The sequence below is a fragment of the Emydura macquarii genome, unplaced genomic scaffold (assembly GCF_026122565.2).
Source record: "Emydura macquarii macquarii isolate MOO-44397 ecotype Brisbane River unplaced genomic scaffold, CSIRO-AGI_Emac_v2 contig_6, whole genome shotgun sequence".
NCBI classification, from domain to species: Eukaryota; Metazoa; Chordata; order Testudines; family Chelidae; genus Emydura; species Emydura macquarii.
The window spans coordinates 1,210,306-1,231,793 of NW_027130143.1; the positions used below are offsets into that span (position 1 = coordinate 1,210,306).

A 21,488-nucleotide genomic window follows, 5' to 3' on the forward strand; every position below is an offset into this window, starting at 1 on the left:
TATTACTTTTATCAACCAAACATGTAACCAAAAAGATACCAGGTTAATTTGACAGGCTTTATTTTTCATAAACCCATGTTGATTTGCATTAGTTATATTACCCTCCATCAATTCTTTACTAATTGAGTCCTGTATTAATAGTTTTTTTTGTTTTTTTTTTTTAAAAGGATCGATATACAGTTGACAGGCCTATAATGACCCAGGTCATCCCATCTACCTGCGTTAAACATTGGCACAACATTAGCTTTCCTCCAATCTTCTGGAACTTCCCCACCGTTCCAAGAGGCAGTGAATATTAACATTAGTGGTTCAGTGAGATCCTCGGCTAGCTCTATTACAACTCCTGGATACAAGTTATCTGGACTGCTGATTTAAAAATGTCTCACTTTAGAAGCCGCTGTTTAACATCCTCCTGAGATATTAATAGAATCATAGGGTTAGAAAGAAAAAAATATAGGGTCATCTTGCCTAACCCCCTGCCAGGATGCAGGATTTGTTGGGTTTAAATCATCCAGACAAATGGCTAACTAGCCTCCTTTTGAAAACCTCGAGTGAAAGAGCTTCCACAACCTCCCTAGGCAGTCTGTGCCATTCTCCTACTATTCTTAGTGAGGAAGTTATTCCTGAAATTGAATCTAAATCTTCTATGCTGTAGTTTGAACCCATTGCCTCTTGTCCTGCCCTCTGTGGGAAAAAGAGAACAACTTTTATCCATCTTTTTTATGGCAGCCTTTCAAGTATTTGAAGATCACTATCACATCCCCCATTAATCACCACTTTTCCAAACTAAACATATCCAGTTCCTTCGGCCTTTACTCATATGGCTTGCATTCCATTTCTTTTATCATCTTTGTTGCTCACCTCTGGATCCTTTCCAGTTTTCCTACATCTTTTCTATACATTGGTGATCAAAAGTGGACACAGTACTCCAGCTGAGGCCTAACTAGCGCCAAGTAGAGTAATGCTACCATCTCCTATGACTTGCACACTATGCCTCTATTAATGCAACCTAAAATTGCATTTACTTTTTTTGCATCAATGTTGCATTGATGAATCATGTTGTGATCCACCAGAACTCCTAAATCCTTCTCAGCAGTTCTGCTGCTAAGTCAGTTTCCCCCCATTCTGTATAGAATGTTTAATACATTGCTCTAGTAGCTTCCCAGGTATTGAGATCAGGTTGACTGGTCTAGAGTTCCCCAGCTCCTTTTCCCCCTCTTTTAAAGATGGGCACTATGTTAGCCCTTCTCCAGTCTTCTGGGACCTCTCCTGTCATCCATGAGTTTGTAAATATTATTGCCAGTGGCTCAGAGATTTCTTCAGCTAGTTCCTTCAGTACCCTTAGGTGAATAGCATCCTGCCCCGCTGATTTGAATTCATTCAAATTGGTCAGAAGATCTCTGATGTGTTCTTTACTTATCCCAATCGGCATCCCTTCCCCTTTATTGTCTATGATAACTTCGCTAGTTGTCTGGTCAGATGTTATTTTTTGTGAGAAGACTTGAAGCAAAGTTTGCACTGAACAGCTCTGCCTTCCTATCATCTTCCATTAATCAGCTCACCTTCTCCACCGAGCAGTAGACCCACACCATATTAGTGGAATGGTAAGTGTTTCATCACTATCATCATAAGACAGAACTACATCTCCTTTTTTCCCCAAATACAGAATAGAAATATTTATTGGATGCTTGTGTTTTTTCTGCATTATTACTGACAATTCTATCATTTCCATCCAGTAATGGACCAATATCACTGTTAGGATTCTTTTTGTTCTTAATAAACTTTAAAAAAAAAAATCCTTCTTACCATCCTAAAGTCCACTAGCAATAGATCTCTTGTGTTCTTTTGCTTCCTGTGAAGGTATAAGGGATACCATTTCTCTGGGGTCAGAGGTCTGCAGCTGGGTGGCTGGCTGGCTAGCTAATTAGCCTCACCCACTGTACCTGGGGAAAGACCTGCAAACTTAATTGGCTGATCCTCATAAAAGGAGGAGCATGAAATGAAAGGGGGCTGCAATACCTGCCAGTGCCTGGAGCAACTGCTGGGAGGAGCGGCTCCTAGAAACCAATGGACAGAAGGGAGACTGGGGAAAGTGCTGTTATCAAAACTGCTCTGAGGTAAGAACCAAGAATTGCTGGGTTGATGAACTCGTGGGGTGAGGGACAGACTTGGGGAAAGGGACTTAACATGTGCAGACTCTGAAGAGAGGCTGTGAAGCTTCACTCCTATTTTCGTTAAGACGACTTGAAATAAAACGTATAAGCAATTAATCTGGCTGAAAACATCCTTCCCTGGGTTCTGTGAGGGCTCTAGGCAGAATTTCCCCAGGGCTCAGGTGGTACAAGTCTGGGTCCAGACAGATAGAGCACTATAAGGTAGGCCCCAATACTATACACTTTCTTCATCAACTTTTTACAATTTCTAGCTTCAACTTTCCCTTTCTTACGTGTGTGTGTGTGTGTGTGTGTGTGTGTGTGTGTGTGTGTGTGTGTGTGTGTGTGTGTGTGTGTGTGTGTGTGTGTGTGTGTGTGTGTGTGTGTGTGTGTGTGTGTGTGTGTGTGTGTGTGTCAGTTTTTTATAGCTGCCTCCACCTCCCTTCTAAGTCAGTCTGGTCTTTTAACCAGTGTGGCCTTCTTTCTCAATTGTAGCTTTTTGTGTATCTAGTGAAGTGCTCTTAAACAATTCCTATAATCAAATTTTTCTGTTTAAATTATTCATCCCAGCTGATTTGGCACATAATTGTTTTCAGCTTTGTGAAACTGGCTCTTTAAAAGCACCAAGTATCTATATTACTGGCTACAACTTCACAAGTGTGTATATTATATATAAAGATGTATAACGATACTGACTCTTCCTTGTTTTCTGCTAAAATACATTTAAGTGTTTTTCTACTGTTACTTGCTGTTATTGCTATAGGGATGTTATGTGAATGGGAATAGGAGCGGGTTCATGAGAGACAATCTTTGAAGATGTGGCTCACATTATGAGAAAGTTGAGAACCCTAGTCTAGAGTATTCATTTATATATTCACAGGATTCTCATCCCAGACATACGATAAGTGTGAGGGAAGGCATCTGGATCAGTGTCCAATAGGCAGAGACACCAGCTCTTTTAGAGAACTCTTTGTATCCTCGTGCTATAAAGATCTGGAAGCAAAACTAAGGAACAGAAGCTTTAAAGGCTCTTGTGATAACTTCTGTCTAATTCTATTCTACTCTATTCAGGTATACATACCACATCCATCACCATATATCTAAGACTATCCAAGAAGGAGGTACACAGGCAGATGCAAAATTTCAAGGATGCGTATACAAAACCTAGCAGCAAAATTGACAAAACATGGATGAAGGTTTTGGAACCCTTGTATTAGTCTCCAAAATACTTTGGGAGACTGTCAAGAAAGGCACTGTGGTAAGTTAAAAGTCGTACTGAGACATCTGTGCTGTACTAGGCTGTATTATGGATTTAGTTAAGGATACACTGAATCCTCTATTTTACATTCTAATGATCAAATGTGCCCTCAAAGGGAAGGTCCTGCAATGTCTGCTGCACCTCATAGGGTAACCCCAAGGACTGAAGCCACAAGCTTCTCCTTAAATCCACAGCCGAAGCCATGGATTGGGCTGCAGAATCCACTGTGTCCAAGGCTGCACGGACGCCCTTGCCACCAATTTTCCCTCCTTAACTAGGGCCGAGAATTGACCCCTGGATTCCTGTGGCAATAGTTATATAGATATATAGGTAGATAATAGGGATATGGTGTATATATGTGTAGTATGTGTGTGTACATGTGACACCACCTTGTATTTAAGCATTACAATTCCTTTTTAATTTGGTGTTGTAGTTTCGCCCTTTTACTTTGGTACTGCAGATAGCAACATACTTTTATTAGGGCAATTATAGTTACTACCTGGTATTATTAGTAGTAGTAGGCTGAGTGTTTTTAAAATACTGAGATGGGCATTATTACAGCGTGTTACACAGTGCTATGTATTTATATGAAGTTATTTGCTGGCAACCCAGCAATGTCATACCTTATTAAATTTTCTGGAGATTTGCAGGGAGGAGACAAGTGAGTTTTTTAGCTTGTGGTTTTTTGCCATGTTAGATCGCCATTTTTATAGAGGACAGCTTGTTTACTCACCAGATCAGCAGTCAGGGTCACCAATGTTGTTAGATGTTGGCTGCGTGTGTTTTTTTTAGTGTGCGTGTGCTGTCCCAACTCTGTACAAATAGTTGATACAGCAAACCACGACTGGATTACCCAATAAGACCAGAGATCCGTTTTAGTAACGGACGCACCAGGCCAGGTTTATTGCCGACAAAGCATTGTAAAAAGTGCCCTGTACATACTACAAGTACACTTAATACATGTATGCCCATGACAATGGACTGGCTCAGTAAACAGCGAGATTTCCATTTCTTACTCAGCCAACCAAATACACTCTCTTTGAGATCTTCATTTATACACTGATACAAACAAGTTTCATATTGCCTTTCTGACATGGCAAAATACTATCCTTTACTTTGTACAGAAGGGTTTGATCAAAACATCTCTATTATGTTGTTATCTTGACCTTGGCGGGGGCAAGTATGCCCTTGTTATCTTTGAGGAATGAGCTTGTATCATTCCTGGTATCAAGATGCTCTGGCATGTGTTTGCATGTGCTGTGCCTAGCATTTCTTTAGGAAACTGTATTTCTGCAATACCAGCTCTGTTCTTGTGATTTCTACTATCTTTGCTTCATAATAACAGAGCTTAGCTACTGCCTTGGCTCAGGCCTCAGGCCCATCATACTAGGCTTTGTGTCTTAGGTTCTCACTTTCTACTATAATAGTTCCTTAAATTTTGCCATTGCGTTCCAGGAATTAAAATCGTAAGGGCTCAGGAGTGCTTGCTGTTTCACGATCCTGAGCAGGAGGCCACCAGTTAAGTAGACTTTCCTGCCAAAAAGGTCTATTTTTTTGGCATCTTTGGACTTGGGAGTTGGCTCTTGTTGTCTTTACTGCTCCCACTCATTGGCCGCTGAAACCACCAACAAACCTGGTGGAGGACGGGTGTAGAGGAATTCATACCCTTGGATGGAACAAAGTACTTTTTCTCCATCCTCTGCTGTTGGTTGCAGGGACGCAGGGGTCTGCCATAAGGCTTTGATGAGGTCCAAAATGGCCTCATTCAAGGGCAAAGCTATTCATGATAGGCCTGATGCTGCTAGAATGTCCACCAGGGCTTGGGAGGATTCTGAGATCTCCTCCACCTGGATCCCCAGGATTTGAGCTACCCTCTTGAGGAGCTCTTGAGCTACCACCACCTCACTGGGAGAGGAGGAAGAAGCTGCCTGCACAGGCAAAAGGCATTGTTTCTCAACCTATGCACCGGATGAGTCTCACGGTGGCAGGTCTTGAAATTTGGCACCAGCCGCAGTACCGAGACCTGGTCCCTGTTCTAAGGGAGGTGGTGGGAGAGCACTAGGCTCCGATACATCTAAGTAGGCCCTCTTGGACTGTGGCCCCTGAACTGGCAGAAAAGGCCAGGGTTTCCGAAACGGCCACTGTACTGACATCTGCCATTGTGCTAGTGGTTAGGCCAACAGCAGAATACCCTGGCTCATCTTGGCCATCAAGTAGCAGTGGCCTGGGCACTTCTCACTGAAGCCGAAGTATTCAGTGCTGAGTCTGCATGGTTTGGCTCCAAGAAGGGATATTAGGAAAAAGTTTTTCACTAGGAGGGCGGTGAAGCACTGGAATGGGTTACCTAGGGAGGTGGTGGAATCTCCATCCTTAGAGGTTTTAAAGCTGCAGCTTGACAAAGTTCTGGCTGGGATGATTTAGCTGAGGTTAGTCCTGCTTTGAGCAGCGGGTTGGACTGGATGACCTCCTGAGGTCCCTTCCAACTCTACGATTGTATGATTCTATGTAATGCTGCCTCCATGAGGAGGAATTTGAGTCTGGTGTCCCTCTCCTCCTTAGTATGGGGCCTGAACCCTTTGCAGATCCTGCAATGCTCTTGCACATGTGTCACCCCCAGACACTGGAGCCAGCTGGAATGGGGGTCACCAACAGGCATCGGCTTAGGGCACAACGCACATGGTTTAAACTCTGGGAACTGAGGCATGCCCTGGTGCCAAGGAAGGGCTAACCCTGCTAAGCGGGGTCTGCTAACTAGTTAACTTAGTAATTAAATAACTGAAGTTTAACCACTACAAATAATTATGTACAATAATAGAAACAAAGTCCACCAAGAGATGTGCTTGCAGGAAAACGCAAGGACGATCTGAAGTTCCAGCAACTGTCATGGGTAAGAAGAAACTGAAGGCGTGGTGAGTCAGCAGGGCCTTTTTTACCATCGCTATGACAGCACGACTCCAGGGGGCACCAGAGCTGGCCCAAAGGATACCGCTGAGGGAAGAACTTTTTAGCGATGATGCTCAGGCTGAGCAGACACCTACATTGGAATAGACATCAGCAAGCACTCGAAGAAGAAAGGGGCATTACTTGGAACTTCCAAAATTAGACTGGATCAAAGACTAATATGTGCTGAACTGGTCCCACAGGATATGGGCTGGGAAAGTTGACAGGATTTTCCCACCTCTAATTTTTACAAGTCTATGTTTGAAAATCAGGCCTATTATGGAAATTATCTTAAAGTTAACAATGGAGTCACAACCATTGGGACTGTGTATATAAAAAGCTGCTGTATGTTTTTACATTTCAAATATCAGGTCTAGATCTCATGGGTTTTAAGGAAGAGTTTAAAGAGAGGCCCTACTGAAACATTAAGAATTTTACCACCAGCTTTCCTAGAGGCATAAAAGATAATGAAGAGGGAAAATGAGAACTTACCAGTCTCTCTCTGTCATCTTGTAGGGAGGACAGTGCCTTTTTCAGGCTCTGCAGTTCAGCAGAGCTGGTGGAAGTTTTCATTGTTGTCTGCTGCTTCACTTCCTCCACCTTATGAGTTTTGTCCAATTCACTCAACAGACGGTCTCTCTCATCCTGCAGGCTTGCCATGGCCCTAGAGAAGGACTTTACCTGGCTGGAGGACTCTTCTAGTTCCAAAGACAAGTGGAGAAGGTCTTCATCTTTGACTCTGAGCTGCCGGTTAAGTTCCTCAAGCTGAGATAACAGGCCTTTTTCATCAACAGTGTTCTTCAGGGCAGTCAATTCAGACATCAGTCTCTCTCTCTCTCTGGCAGTGGAGCTCTGCTCTTCCTGTAATTGAGCCATGTCCTTCCGAAGGCTCAGTACTAGACACTGCTGCTCCTCTAAGTCTGCAGAGTATTTCTTTCCCAGCACCTGAAGCTCTTCGTTGGTTTGGTCCCAGCTATCCTGGAGAGAGCTCATGGACTTCCCAAAAGACTGAATTTGGGCTCTCAGATCTTTGTTTTCCTCTGTGACCGTAAGAAGTTTCTGTTCCATTTCCATCAGGTCTCTTGCCAGCTCTGCTACCCTCTCTTCTGCTGTTTCCGTTTCATTTCGCATTACCCCTGCATCATGATGTAGGTGCTTTAGTTCATTCTTAAATTTGCCCTCTGCCTCTCCCACCTTGTTGGCTGCACTCCTTTGGACATGGACCAGTTCCTCCTCAAGTTCTGCTACCCTCTTCTGGGTGAGAGAAAGCTTATTGCTCAGCTCTTGCACCTCCTCCTTGCGGCCTTTTAATTGTGTCTCAAGCTCCATGATGGGACTTCCTTCACGTAATGCTGTCATCTCGCTCTGACTTTGAGAGAAAGAGGCTGTCATGTTCTCAATCTCTTTGGACATGTTTCGTTTGTCCTCTTTCAGGGCTTCCACACACTGCCTGAGATCTTCCACAGCATGCTCAGATTCCTTCAGGTGCCCTTCGATGATAGCCTTTTCCTTTTCCAGCACTTGGATTCGCTGAATCTGTGTTTTGAGGAGTTGCTTTTGCTGGGAGTCCTTTATTGAAATCACCTGGTTCAGGTCCTCCCTATACCGCACCAGCTCTGCATCAAGTTTGGCATTTTCAGAGTTGAGGTCATCCATCCGACTATGGAAGCATCGAATCTCCTCTTTGAGCTCATTGTTCTCAGCAGCAGCCTCTTGAATCAACTGGTCTTTTTCCAGGATTACAACAAGGTGACGTTCTTCCAGCTGTTTATAGTCTCTCAGCACGCGATCTCTGTCATCCTGCAGAGAATTCATGCATTTTGTGAAGGAAGCCAGCTGTGCCTTCTGCTGCTTACTTTCTTCTCTGGTTATCTTAATCGTTTCCATGAGATGATTAAGGTTGTCCAGTGCTTTTTGTCTCTCATTTTCCAAGGTCACTTTCTCTTCTTCCTTCTTGTCCAGCCTGTCCTCCATCTTTTTAACCTCTTCACTGTGTTGCTGTTGTAACTCAGACACAACAGTCATGACCGCCTCCTCCTTGGCAGACAGTAGACTGAGAATCTTCTGATCTTTGGCACCAATTTCTTCGTGCAACATATTTGTCAGGTCCTTGGAGGCCTGCAGGTCAGCTTCAAGCTGCTCACAGTTGAATTTACAGTTCTGGATACTGGCCTCTTGTTGCCTGACTATGCTCTCCATTTCTTCTCTTGCTGCCTCACCCTTAGTGAAAGAATTATGCAAATCAGCAAGCTGATCTCTAAGGCACTTGATTTCTGCATCCAGCTTCTGTAGTTCATTCTGAGAATTTCTATATAGTCTCTGATATTCTTCTAACTGAGACACAAGCCCTTTGTTTTCCTCTTGCAGCATGTCAGACATCTTTTGATGCTGCTGAATTGCCCTCTGGGACTCAGATTCCCAATCTTGTTTGTTGTGTTCCAACCTGAAAAACAGACAGTATACTTTATAGATTTGTGTCTAATAGTCTCCCAATATCAAAATTTGTATCCCTTATAGTGGACTGCAAGATCTCTAGGGTTAAGGTTTAGACCAGCTTTCTGTTTAAAGTTGGACTAACTGCTCTAAAATCTACACAATTATTTGGATTTCCTTGAAATCCGGTGTCTCTCATAGGAATACATGATGTAATCTGGTGCACCTCATGGAAGCATCCCTCTCCCCTATCACCCACAAATGGGAGAGGATAGATGGGAAAGGGAGAGGGTTGGGGAGAGACACTGGGGAGGGAGACATGGGGGTGAGTGACAGGAGTGCAGAGGAAGAATAAAGATGGGATGCCTGTCAGCTCCATATTCTCCCCTGCTGTGTGTGCATGCACCAGGATCTTGAGGTGGCCGGGGGGGGGGGGGGGAGGGGAGGGAGGAGGAGGAGGGAGGGAATTTTGTCCCTCTAGGAGAGGCTCTGAGCCCCTCTTCTTGTCATGTGAGCCAGGATCTGGGGAAACCCTGCACCTCTGGCAAGGGAGCAGAGAACAGGCACACTGAAAACATGCACCAAAAACACTGCTGAGACTAGGAGTGGAGCTGAGAACAGGCATATTTGACATGTATCGCAGGCCCTCTGGCTGTGAAATGGGGGGAGGGGGTGGGCATGTAACAGCCACTGACATGAATGGAGCAGTTCATACATCTCAGAGCTATCATAAATTGGAGAGGATTCAGAGAGGAGCCATGAGAATGATGAAGGGATTACGTGCCTTGTAGTGACAGGCTCAAAGAGCTCCCTCTACTTAGTTTAACAAAGAGAAGGTGAAGGGGTGACTTGATCACAGTCTGTCAGTATCTACCTGGGTAACAAATATTTAATAATGGGCTCTTCAATCTAGCAGAGAAAGGTGTAACATGATCCAAAGGCTGGAAGTTGAAGCTAGACAAATTCAGATGGGAAATAAGTGGTAAATTTTAACTGCGTAATTAATTATGTTTTCTTCTAGGTCATGGATATATAGCATAGGGCCAAGAACCATTCACTGCAGGACCCCACTAGAAACATATCCGTTCAATGATGATGCCTTCCTTACAATTACTTATTGAGACCGATTAGTTACCCATCATGTCATCCATTTAATGTGTGCTATGTTGATTTTATATCTTTCCAGTTTTTTAAACATCGTGCAGTACCATGTCATATCTCCTAAGCATATTGCATCAACAAAGCTTGTAATCTCATAAACAAAAAGATATCAAGTTACTTTCACAGAATCTATTTTTCATAAACCCATTTTGATCTCCACTAATTATATTGCCCTCCTTTAAGTCTTTATTAATCAAGTCCCATAACAGCTGCTCCATTATCTTGCCCAAGATACATGCCAGACTGACAGGCCTATAATTACCCAAGTCATCCGTTCACCCTTCTTAAACATTGGCACAACTTCAGCTTTCTTCCAATATTCTAGAATTTCCCCATATGCAAATACTTACTAGGAGATAGGTGATTATGGGTGGAGGAGCAGGTGGGAATAGTGGTTTGAGTCTGCAGCGAGGAACAGGGATATTATGAGGAGGGGGATAAATGGAAATGGGTGATGTGGGAGGGGAGCGGACAGGAGGGGTTGTACTATGTGAGGGATGACATGGTAGTGGGTGGCAGTGGATGTTGAGGGTTTGGAGAGGAGACACTGTCAATCCCAAATTCTCCCCTTTTGCGAGATCTGGAGGAGCCATACTCCTCTGCAAGGATCCGAGTCCCTCTCCCTGCTCCTCCGTGTGAGCTGGGATCTGAGGGGCCAAGTCTATTTGCAGGTGTCTGAGCCCCTCTCCTTCACCCCCGTGTGATGGATTCTCCATCACCGACAATTTTTAAATCAGGATTGGATGTTTTTCTAGGAATAATAATACTACTAATAATAATATGTTCTAGGAATTATGTTGGGGAAGTTCTATGGCCTGTGTAATACAAGTCAAACTAGATGATCACAATGGTCCTTTTCTAGACATGGAGTCTATTAATCATGTGAGCTAAGATCCAGGGGTGGAGACTCCAAAGGTAATGCAAATTAAAACATCTAAAATCCAGGAAATGAAAGGTTAAGGTACACAGCACCTATTACTGACACAACCTACACAACTCAGTGCTGAAATAATGCATGCTGGACCCCTCAAGGTATACATGCAGTTCTTTTCTTTAATCACACACATGGGAGGGGAGGCTGAGACCCAGATTGCCTCATATTACAATCACTGCTCTGTGATGCTCTTCAAACTAATCCCCAGATCTCCTCATATCACAATCATACCTTATGATTAATGTAGGAATTTTGGTAATATTTTTATGATTCCATTATGTGCCTCAGTTTCCTTTGTGCTTGGTATTGCTATGCACTTAGGGCATGTGTGTACACTTAAAAATGTTGACGGGAGGGGTTCCCCTTGGCATAGGTAATCTACCTCCTGAGGAGGCAGTAGCTAGGTGGATGGAAGAATTCTTCTGTTGACCCAGCACTGTATGTGGCGGGGTTAGGTCAGCATAGCTACATCTCTCAGGGGTGATTTTTCATGCCAATTTAATTTCCCAGTGTAGACTGGGTCTGAGACCTGGTTTACACTAAAAAGTTAAGTCAACCCAGCTTTGGCGTTGAGGGGTGAGAAAAATCCACACCCCGCGCAACATAGTTAAGCTAACCTAAGTCCCCATGTAGACAGTACTAGGTTGATGGAAGAACGCTTTCTGAGGGGCGGCAGCTAGGTTGAAGGGAGATGATTTACTATGATGACAGGAGAATCCCTCCAGTCCTCATAGGTAGTGTCCACACTTAAAGTGCTACAATTGTGCAGCTGTGCCGCTGTAGCAGATTAATTGTAGATAAATCCTAAAATGGAGACAGGCACCATATTGGTTTCCTTTCTACAGCAGCTTGCTTCAAGGGAGCCCCGGCATTGACCTGGTATGGACTATGTCTTAACCTTTGCTTCTCCCTGCTAACCTAAGGAATTCCTGATACCATGTTCCAGTTGACTAATAAACCCTACTCTGGTTTGAAAGGCTGCCTAGTGCACTGTAAATACTTGCTGAGATGCACTGATCCCTAAAAAAAGAGGAAAAGTCTCTGAACAGAAATCCAGTTCAGTTTTAACTCACTCACCAGAGCTCATGGGGTGAAACAGAAGTGCTCGAGTCGGAGGCTCATTCTCAGAGTCATTCATACCATTTGGCCTACCCTTGTGGAAGACCAGGACCCCTTGGGGGTCTGGCAAACTGAAAGGGTACCTCCCAAGGACTGCTGAAAAACTGGGGCATAGCACAGATCCTGGGGATCCGTGACATACCTCTACCAAGGTGTTCCAACTAATGCCTCCATCATTCTGTACAGCTACACCTAACACAGTAAATGCAGCTGGAGTGCATGCAGGTAATTCCCAGTGGCTATTGCCAGCTTCAGGAGAGCAGAATTAAGGTACTGTTGGCATGTACTTTAACTCTTTATTTCCTGGTTTTCAAAGCTTTCAAGTTTTGCTAAACTCAGTGTTCTGGAAAAGCACAAGTACCTCCGGGCAAGCTTAACTCTGGGTTAACAAACTTTTTTGTCAATGACTAGTCACTAAATGTAGATATTATCGCCTTAGCATCTAGGTGATGCTTAGACATAACTGTTTTAGATGTTCTTTGTCACTTGCACACCTGGCCAGTCTCTACTTCAGCCACAGAACAGCAACACTGAGCCCTGTCAGTGATCAGCTGCCAAGAATAAAGTGGTCTTTTATTTTCTTCTCTCCCTGCCAACTGTTTTTGTTTTCATGCTCAATTTTTTCCTGGTCTCTTACAGACACTCAGGTTCTAACTCCTGCACCCTAGTTCCTTGTCAATACTAATGTTGGGAATACCAAAATGTGAACATGTCTGCTGGTGAATTTGGGATTGACAATACAGAAGGGGAAATCAACAATTGTATTCCTTTATAAATTATCAATATTTTCTAACATGAGCACACAATATTTGGGCTCATGTCTTCAGGTTATCTGACCTCTAAAGCCCAGGCTTGTTTCACTCTAATATTAATTACGATCATTTAACAAAGTTTTAGAATTCATTTTACCTTTCAAAATGAGCTAGAAAAATCCACCTGATTTGCTTATTCCCATCTAAAATTTAAAAAGTTTGTATTCACCTAGTTGTGCTATTGCCTGTAAAGAGAACACTGTCAATTTAAAAATCCTGTCCAATAAAATAAAACTTTATCTATGTTACTAACAAACGATAAATTATTAAAATGCAGACCATTAAAACTCTCGCGTACTCTTCTCATTTTAGACCAGGTGTTTTTACTTTCTGCTTCTCATCTTAGCCAATGGAATGTCATTTAAGATACAGTCATTTTGTTTGTTGTGCATTTCTCTTTCAAGTTCTCCCTGCTACAGTGTTTGGGTTGCAAATGCTACAGGGGAAGGTTCATTTGTTTCTAAACAATTTTCTATTGGAATTTTTTACATCATGGTACATTTCTATTGGCCTTTGATTCTGCAATCCCCTCACCAAAAAAACCCCTAAATTTTGGATCAAATTGGAATTGTTGTGTCCCCCATTGAAGGCATCATTCACTTGCTACCTTAGTAACCTCTAAATATAATAATTTTATATTGTAGAACTAATTTTAAGTTTCATATTAGTAGAGAAAGACTACAGATGCTTCCATATGACTACTGTCTGGTAAGATGAATATAAATTACATTCTGGTTTAAAAAGGAGTACCTGCTGATAACTGAGAAATGAGAGATGGGAGGAAACACCAAAATAACCCCCACCCACCTTCATCTTCTCTTTACCTGGACACGTGAATCTGCAGCTCCTCTATATGCATAGACATCTGCCTCATCTGATCCTTTAGAACAGTGCAGGTCTCCTCCCTATCATGGATCTCCTCTTCCTTCTTTTGAATAGCCTCAATGAACTTCTTCTCCCACTTTTTGGACTCATCTATCACTCGATCCCTGTCATCCTGGAGGGAAGTCATGCTCCGTGTGAATGCTGCAAGCTGTGCCAGGGTTTTGTTCAGGCTGCCTTGTAGCTGCTTAGTTTCTTGGTCCCTTCTGTGCAAGGAGTCTTGGATGTCTCTCACAGTCCCTTCCATATAATCTCTCTCTCTCTGCAAAGATGCCAACTTTTCCTCCATGTTATTTATCTCCTTTGAGTGCTTGCCTTTTTCTTGTTCCAGTCTTCTCTCAAAATCTTCATCCTTTCTCTTCATTTGAATTTTAACATGCTCTTTGTTTGCCTGCAGCTCCTCTTTCACTTTGAGACTCTCTGCTAGAACCCTTGCTGTTTCGCTCTGAGTATCATCCAGTAATATTCTGCAGGAAGCCAGCTCTTCTTGTGCTTTCTTGGTGTCTTCACATGCTTTGGCTAAGTTATCTTTGGCTGCTGCCAGTTCCTTTTGAGACTCACTTTGAACAAACTCCAGAGCTTTAACAGTTCTCTCTAGACTACTGATCTTCTCCTGGCTTCTAATACAGTCCTTCTGCAACTGCTTCACCTCCTGCTGTTTCTGTTTCAGCAGCTCCTGAAGCTCCTTTGCATGAGTTCTGCTGCCATCTCCCTTCCGAGCACATTTTAGTTTTTCTGCATATTCCTTCTGTGCCTCTGCCTCCGCCTCTGTTCTCTCTCTCACCAGCTGCCGCTTCTCCTCCTCCAGCTCATTTATCATTCTCTGCAAGCTCTGGAGCTCAGATTTCAGTTGGTCATTTTTGGTTTGGAGGTCAGTCATGTCTTGTTGATAGTTTCCAATACTTCCGTTAAGTTCTGCTAGCTGATTCATGAGCCTTTCCTCCAAGTCATCCTTCTCTGCCTCCAGCGTTTCCTTCAGCTTTGTCATTCTGACAAGCTGTTCCTCGATTTGACTGTTCGTTAGTTCCATCTTGGCTACTGTTTCCTGAAGGGTATTCCATTCATGGACTTTTGCTGCCACTTGGCTCTCTAAGGCCTTCTTCTCTTCTCCTAAAGTTTCAACATTTCTGCAGATGCTGCCTATTTGTTCTTCTGCATCCATTCTGTTCTCCTCCAGTTCTGTGATTCGCTCTGTGAGCTGAGCTATTTGCTGTAAGTAAGTATTAATTTCATCATGTGAGCTGCTACCTTCATTTAATTTCTCTTCTGCCTCAGTTATAATGCCTGCTCTAATGGACTCTGGAGACTCTGTGCAGGTGCCTAAATCCACTTGATTGTCAGTATGTTCTAAAGGTAATGCTGCTGTGGGAATAGCTTGATTTGCTTCTTCCACTATAGTTCTTTGGACACCATGCTTGGCTGCTGCATCTACGTTTTCCTCCAGCTTGGATTCTGTGCACTGTAATTGGTGCTTTAAGATTTGAACTTCTTGATTAAGAGAACCCTTTTCAGCCATTAACGCCTCAAGTTGAATGGAAAGAGATTGGCAATCCCTCCTAGAGTTCTCTAGTGCCTCCCTAAGATTAGTGTTTGTTAAGAAAGTCTTATCTCCATCCTGGTTTAGGTCACCATCTGTAGGGTGCACCTCTGCTCTCAGCCGTTCATTTTCCTCCTCCAGTTCCAGGATCTTTTGTTGCTTGGATTTTGCAAACTTCCTCATTTTTTCTTTCATTCCCTCCATCTCCTGCTCAGCCTCCTGCAGCTGCTTATCTACTTCTCTTTTCTTAGCCTCAGCACTTTTCAACTTGTTGAAAATGTCTTGCTTTTCCTGTCTGATAGTTTCCAGAACACGATGAATTCGCTCAGCCTCATTACTTACATTTTCATAGGATTGCAAGAGGGTTTCGTATTCTTTCTGCAGCTCCGTATATTTCCCTTGCCACTCAGAACTCTCAGCAGCCTGCGAACATTTCAAGGATTCAATCTCCTTCTCTAGCTTCTCTTTCTCTTGAGTGATTCCTTCTAGAGCCAGCTTCAGGCTTTCACAAGAGCTATCAAGGTTCTGATTTTCCATTAAAGTTTTGTCAATTTCTGCAATGAGTTTCTCTCTTTCTTCTGTGACACGTACTAACTTTTCTGATAATGCATCTTTTTGCCTATCCCTATCACAAATCTGGCTCTCCATATCTGCCAACCTGAGAGAGAGATTTTCTATAGTCATTTTGGCAGTAGCCAGCTCCTCTTTTAGAGTCTTGCTCTCTTTAAGTGCCTCTTTTCTAGAGATGAGTGCAGCCTGCAGCTTTCTCTGCATTTGGTTCTTATATTTGGCTTCTTCAGCCCCCTCATCTGGTCTCTGCTGGACTTCAAGAGGCTCAGCTTTCAGCTGTTTGCTGCGTTCCTCATGCATACTAGTTTGTGTTTCCAGTTGACTGTGCAGAGTCTTGATCAAGTCTTCTTTTTCCAGGAACTCTCTCTCTACATTAGTAAGCGCTTTGCTTTTCTCCCTTAGCTGCAAGTTTAAAAGTTCGGTTTCTTCATCCTTTTTGCTCATGAGATTTTTTAGCTCTTCTACTTCTTGTTTAAGTGCCTTCAGATTGTCCTGTCTGGAAATCTCTGCTTGACTTTTTTCCAGTTCTGCCTGAAGACTTGCTGCACTGGCTTCCGCCTCATGACAGGAGCTCTTCAAACCGTCCACCTCTGAGAGCAATTGTGCTACGTGCTCTTGTAGCTGAATGACTGTTTCTGATTTGCAAGCAAGATCACTTTCCAAATGACTGACTTTGAATTCCAGTTCATCTTTCGTGGTCTGCAGATTCTTGAGCTCTGACTTAAACTCTTCCATAGAAACATCAGTCACGTGTAAGAGGTTATTTGTCTCAGTATTTTCTAGTTCTATAAACGAAGACTCAATCCAGTCTTGGCTCCAGTCAGAATGCTGTACATTTCCTGCAGGCTGCTGTGTTACATCGAGTACAGATTCAGCTGACCTTTGGAAATGGATGCCTGGCAGAGAATAGCTCTCTGTACACTCTCTCTGTGCTTGGAGTTGCCTGAGCTGATCTTGGATGCTTTCCTTCTCTTTGATTTGCTTACCAAACTGCTCTTGTAGGAGATTGTAATCATCTTTCTGCTGTTTCAGCTGTTCTCTGTGGTGTCGATCTTTTTCTTGAGCCTTCTTTATAGTGTCCTTGCGGGAAGTCAGTGCCTCCTGGAGCTTCTTTTGGAGTTGCTCCCTTTCTTGTTCCAGGGCTGAGATTCTCTCGTTCAGGGCAGACCTATGGTGTTCTTCAAACACTGCAGCAGCTTCACTGCTCACCTCATCCTCTTTAGAAGCAGCTGGATCAGAACATTCTAAGCTTTTATTGGCTGTAGGAAGTTTCTGGATGGCTGATTGGCTTTTCATGATTTCAGCCTTCTTTGAATCAATGAGGTTAGACTTATCCTGCAAACTTTCCTTCATCTCCTCAATCAGAGCTTGCAACTGCACTTCAACTGCTTCCTTCTCCAGCAAATCCTTCCGGATACTCTGTAGCTCAGATTCCCTTTCAGAAAGCAACTGCATCAGAGACATCTCCCTGGTTTGGCTTTCAGGATTCATGTCTTCCTCTGCATTTAGTCTACTTACTGTAGCTTCTTCCACTTCAGCTTCTTGAGCTTCTGCCCCAGGCCTCCCTCTCACTTGCACCAGCTCATTCTCTAGTTTGTTGACCTTCTTCAGAAGTTCCTTCCTGTTGATGAGAGCTGCCTGCAGCTTCCGCTTCACTTGCTCATTTTCTTTTTTCAGAAGCTCCAGTTCACTTCCTAGCTCCTCTTTCTCCTTACACATTGCTGCCATCTCACTCTGCTGCTCAGACCTCTCGCATTTCGGACACAAGTCTTCCGCTTCCCCTGCTTGTCCCATAGGCTGGTCTCTTATCTGCTCAGTTTTCAATAATAGACTCATCTGCTCTTTAAGGCTCTTTAGCTCACTCCTCAGAGAAAATTTCTCTTCATTCAGCTGGACCATTTTATCAGACATGGTAATGCTGATTTCTGTCATCTGCTGATCCCTTTCCAGTAAAGCTTCCTGGAGGTTCTCAATATCCCTAGTCCGTTCAGCAAGAAGCTGTCCTAGCCTCGCTGTGTCAAGCTCCTTCGAGGCAATGCTTTGGGTAAGCTCCTCTGTCTGGACTGTGCTCTTCCTCAGATGTTCTTGCAGATCAAGCACTTCACACTCCGTCTTCTGGAGCTCGCTTCTCAGGCTTTTTGCTAGAGCATCCTGTTCAGAAAGCTGAAGCTGTGCCTCATCCAGGTCCTTTTGCAAAGCTTCAATTTTTATCTCTTTGGATTTAGATTCATTTTTCAGGCTCTGGATTTGTTCTTTCAGTAGACTGTGCTGTATAGCTCTGCTTTCATAGTCAGATAGCCTCTGCTTTTCTGAATCCATTAGATTTCCCTCAAGCTGCCTCACTTGCTCCTTTAGTTCTGTAATGGTACATAGCTCCTTTATCTGAGACAGGAGCTGATCTCTCTCTTCACTCAAAGCATGCAATGCACTGTTAGAGTTCTCTGCATTTTTTCTGCATTCCTCGACCAGGTGGGTTAGCCTATTTATTTCTGCCCCTTTCTCTCCTAAGTCTTTCTTATACAAGTCATCTGATTTCTGCATGCTTGTTTGCAGCTCCATAATTTGTATTTGCAACCTTGTCAGCTCCTGAGGCTGAGAAAGGCCAAGCTCTGGAGCTGCTGCAGAGAGCTGTACTCTAAGCTCTTGCACTGCCTCCATTCCCCCTCCACTGTGGGTGATGTGCTCCAGGGGTACTGCTGGGAGGCTGCTTATCTCTTCCTGAAGTCCAGTGGTTTTCTGCATTTTCTCCACTGTCAGCAAGCAGCTGCTCAATTCACTCTGGATAGGTGAGGTCTTTTGTCCTTCTCCCTGGAGGAATCTTGGCTGGAATCTTCTTTCCATAAGGTTTGTTTCTTCCTCTGCCCAGTTCATTGCAGGTATTTGGCTTTCTGGGTTCAGCAACTGCCCCTTCAGAAATGCTATCTCCTCTTGAGCTTCCTTCAATTCAAGCAGCAAGACTGACAACTCTTTATGTTTCTCTGCAGCAAGATATTCCAGAATGCCAGCTGGACCACTTTCCTCAGCAGACTGTCTACTGCTGCTTCTGGAGATTTCATCTATACTGGTCTAGAATGAGAAAAAAGAATTAGTCTCAAATAAACCACAATTCTCTTGAACCCTGTGAAGATTGACTTACTCTGACCCTGAATCTGGATTCCTGTGCCTCATTTTCCCACTCTGCGGGTACCATAAAGTGTACACACTGCACATGTTGTAGCTAAAGTTCCCCTTTCTTGGGCTGTTTATTGGAACAAAGGTATTTGAAGACCCTTACAGCAGTCCTTTTCAGGTGCTATTATATCCTTCCCAATTATCCGTGTCAGAGCTTCAGGGACCAGCTTTCAGCTCCCTGTCACAGACTCACCTGCTAGTTCTCAGATGCCCTTGGTTTCTCTAGATCCCTGTAAAAGAGAGACTCTGAAGTATCGTTCTCTACCTGTGCCTCTTCCAGGTCTTCCACTACGCCTCCTTCCACCAGTACTTTCCTGGGCTCCTGTCCCAGTTCCATCTGGGTAGGGAGCTCTCCTGGTCCCACTTCAGACCAAGTTTCTGCAGAGAGACCTACACCAGGTCTTTCCTGGTTTTTGGTTTATCCCTAGTACGTGACAGAACTGACTTTTTATTTCCTGCCTTGATCATTTGACCAGTTGCATGACCCTTCCTAGTTATCTTTAACAAGGATTACAAGCAGATGCTGCCATTCCAAGGCTAGAAGGGTTAATTCTTTCCCTGCCAGTCCAGGGAAAAGGTGACAACATCCAGTCTCACATCTTCAGTGCAGGCATCAAGGAATTGCCACATTGGGATTGGATGTGGGAAGAAGGGTAAGCTCAGCATTACAGGAACTTCAGACCAGAGATGTAACCAGACTCCTGTGGGAGGGAGGTCTTGTTCACCCATACCATCAAATCCATAATCATTTTAGGCTCTGCCACTTCTGTTGCTGGGCTGTAAACCAGACAGGCTCAAAGGACCAAAACCCTGTTTTACAGGACTCAAAACAAGAGGCCTGTACCTTATTCTGTTTCTGATGCCAGGATCAGAGAGCTAGATAGGACACCTGGCCCAAGGTGTTTGCGCTTATTCATCTAATTCATTTCTTGTGGTCTCACTCTCTTCTGGACATAGAGGGGCAATGGGCAAAGGGTGAAGGAGGTCACTTGTCCTCCCCCCCCCTCGCATTTATGCTTTAAATTCCCATAACTTTACTGCTCTGGTGTGGCAATGGCTGTGCCACTCTGTCAGGCTGGAGGAAGGGACTGATTAACAAGGAATGATTAAAGAGAGCTAAATACACAGTGCCTTGCTCAGCACCGTAATAGCACAATCAGGTCATGTGATCATGGAAGCTCTATTCTTTGAGCCTTTTCAGACTAGACTGGACATTATCTAGACCAGGGACTTGTCTAACTTTGTGATGGAACCTATGGTCATACCTGGGTTAGAGCCATGGTGTCTTCAGATGGCTGAGGAGATTGTGGTTCATTATTCCCTAGTGTTGCTGAATGACCTAATGACAAAATACATGTGTCACCAGCAGCAAGCCCAGATCCACAGCAAGCCAGTGAGCAGAAGGAAAGAGATCCAGACACATGAGGCTGGAGCTTCCCCAAATCTTCAGGAAGTAAGGAGAGAAAAGAGAGACACAGTGGTGCCCTAGGGAGACTCCCCTCACCCCAGACCCAGCAGCCTATCCCCTCGATTGGGGCACCACATGGTGCAAGAGCTTCCTTCACTCATGTGGATGGAGTGAGTTGGAGAAAGATTGAAGAGAAGGGGAACAAGGCTGGACTCCCCCACCAGGATCCAGCAAATCAATCCCCACTCTGGAATAACAGCCTTCTCTTGCTGCCAGCTAACAGTCCTGAAGTTCAAGCGGTAGCAGTCTGACCTGCAGTGCTGAACGTTCAGGGTTCAGACTCCACTGAATGATATGTGATGGGAAGGTAAGCAGGTGGCTAGGGTTGTTACAGTAGCACATAAAATTTGTTTTGACCTTTTGCTTTAAAAAAGCCTAGGAAATTAAAAACAAAAAATTATGTTTAAAGAACACTGAGGTTGCAAGTCACGCTCTCAAATGTTAGGCAATGCCAGATTTATGGTTTCCCATACACTTTAATTCTTCCCCCTTGTGCATATGCATTATGATACAGTCTTTAATTACACGATCATATGGTATTTTTTCCACAGGACACCTGCTTCATTCAGTGCAGGACACACAACTGAACAGATTTAAGGAAAATTTAAATCTGGGATTTCCTAAATTTCAAGAGCTTGACTTTGCAACCTAAGTAACATTTTTGACATAGATTCTTAGATACAAATAAAACTAGACAAGATGGACAAAGGAGGGGAAACAGAGGCACAGAGAGGGGAAGTGACTTGCCCACAGTCACACAGCAGATTAGTGACATAGCAAGGAACAGAATGAATATCTCCTGACTTCCAGCCCAGTGTCCTATCCTCCCACCTCCCTTGTATTCTACATCAGTCTCTGACCCTATCAACCCTTCTCTTTCCTTCCTATCTAAGAGACAATTCCCCCCCCCCCCCCCCACTGTGCCACTTCAGGTTTACTCTCTCTGCCTCCCCATATATAGTATCAGACCCTTCCTCTCTTTTTGTATTGCTTCAGAACCTGACCTCAAAGTCCCTCTCTCTGAATCACTTCAGATCCTTCCTTGAAGCC

General features: G+C 43.8%; 1 protein-coding gene across 3 annotated transcripts in view; it reads right to left on the bottom strand.

The window, feature by feature from the left end:
• GOLGB1 (golgin B1) overlaps positions 1–21,488 on the bottom strand; it is a 106,077-nt gene that overhangs the window by 24,765 nt on the left and 59,824 nt on the right. For all 3 annotated transcript variants that reach the window (XM_067560561.1, XM_067559778.1, XM_067561336.1), the window contains 3 exons: positions 20,236–20,309; positions 13,635–18,865; positions 6,844–8,794 (listed from right to left, as the gene is read on the bottom strand). In XM_067560561.1, the coding sequence (XP_067416662.1) occupies positions 6,844–8,794; positions 13,635–18,865; positions 20,236–20,309 (7,256 nt within the window). The remainder of the gene's footprint in view (positions 1–6,843; positions 8,795–13,634; positions 18,866–20,235; positions 20,310–21,488) is intronic.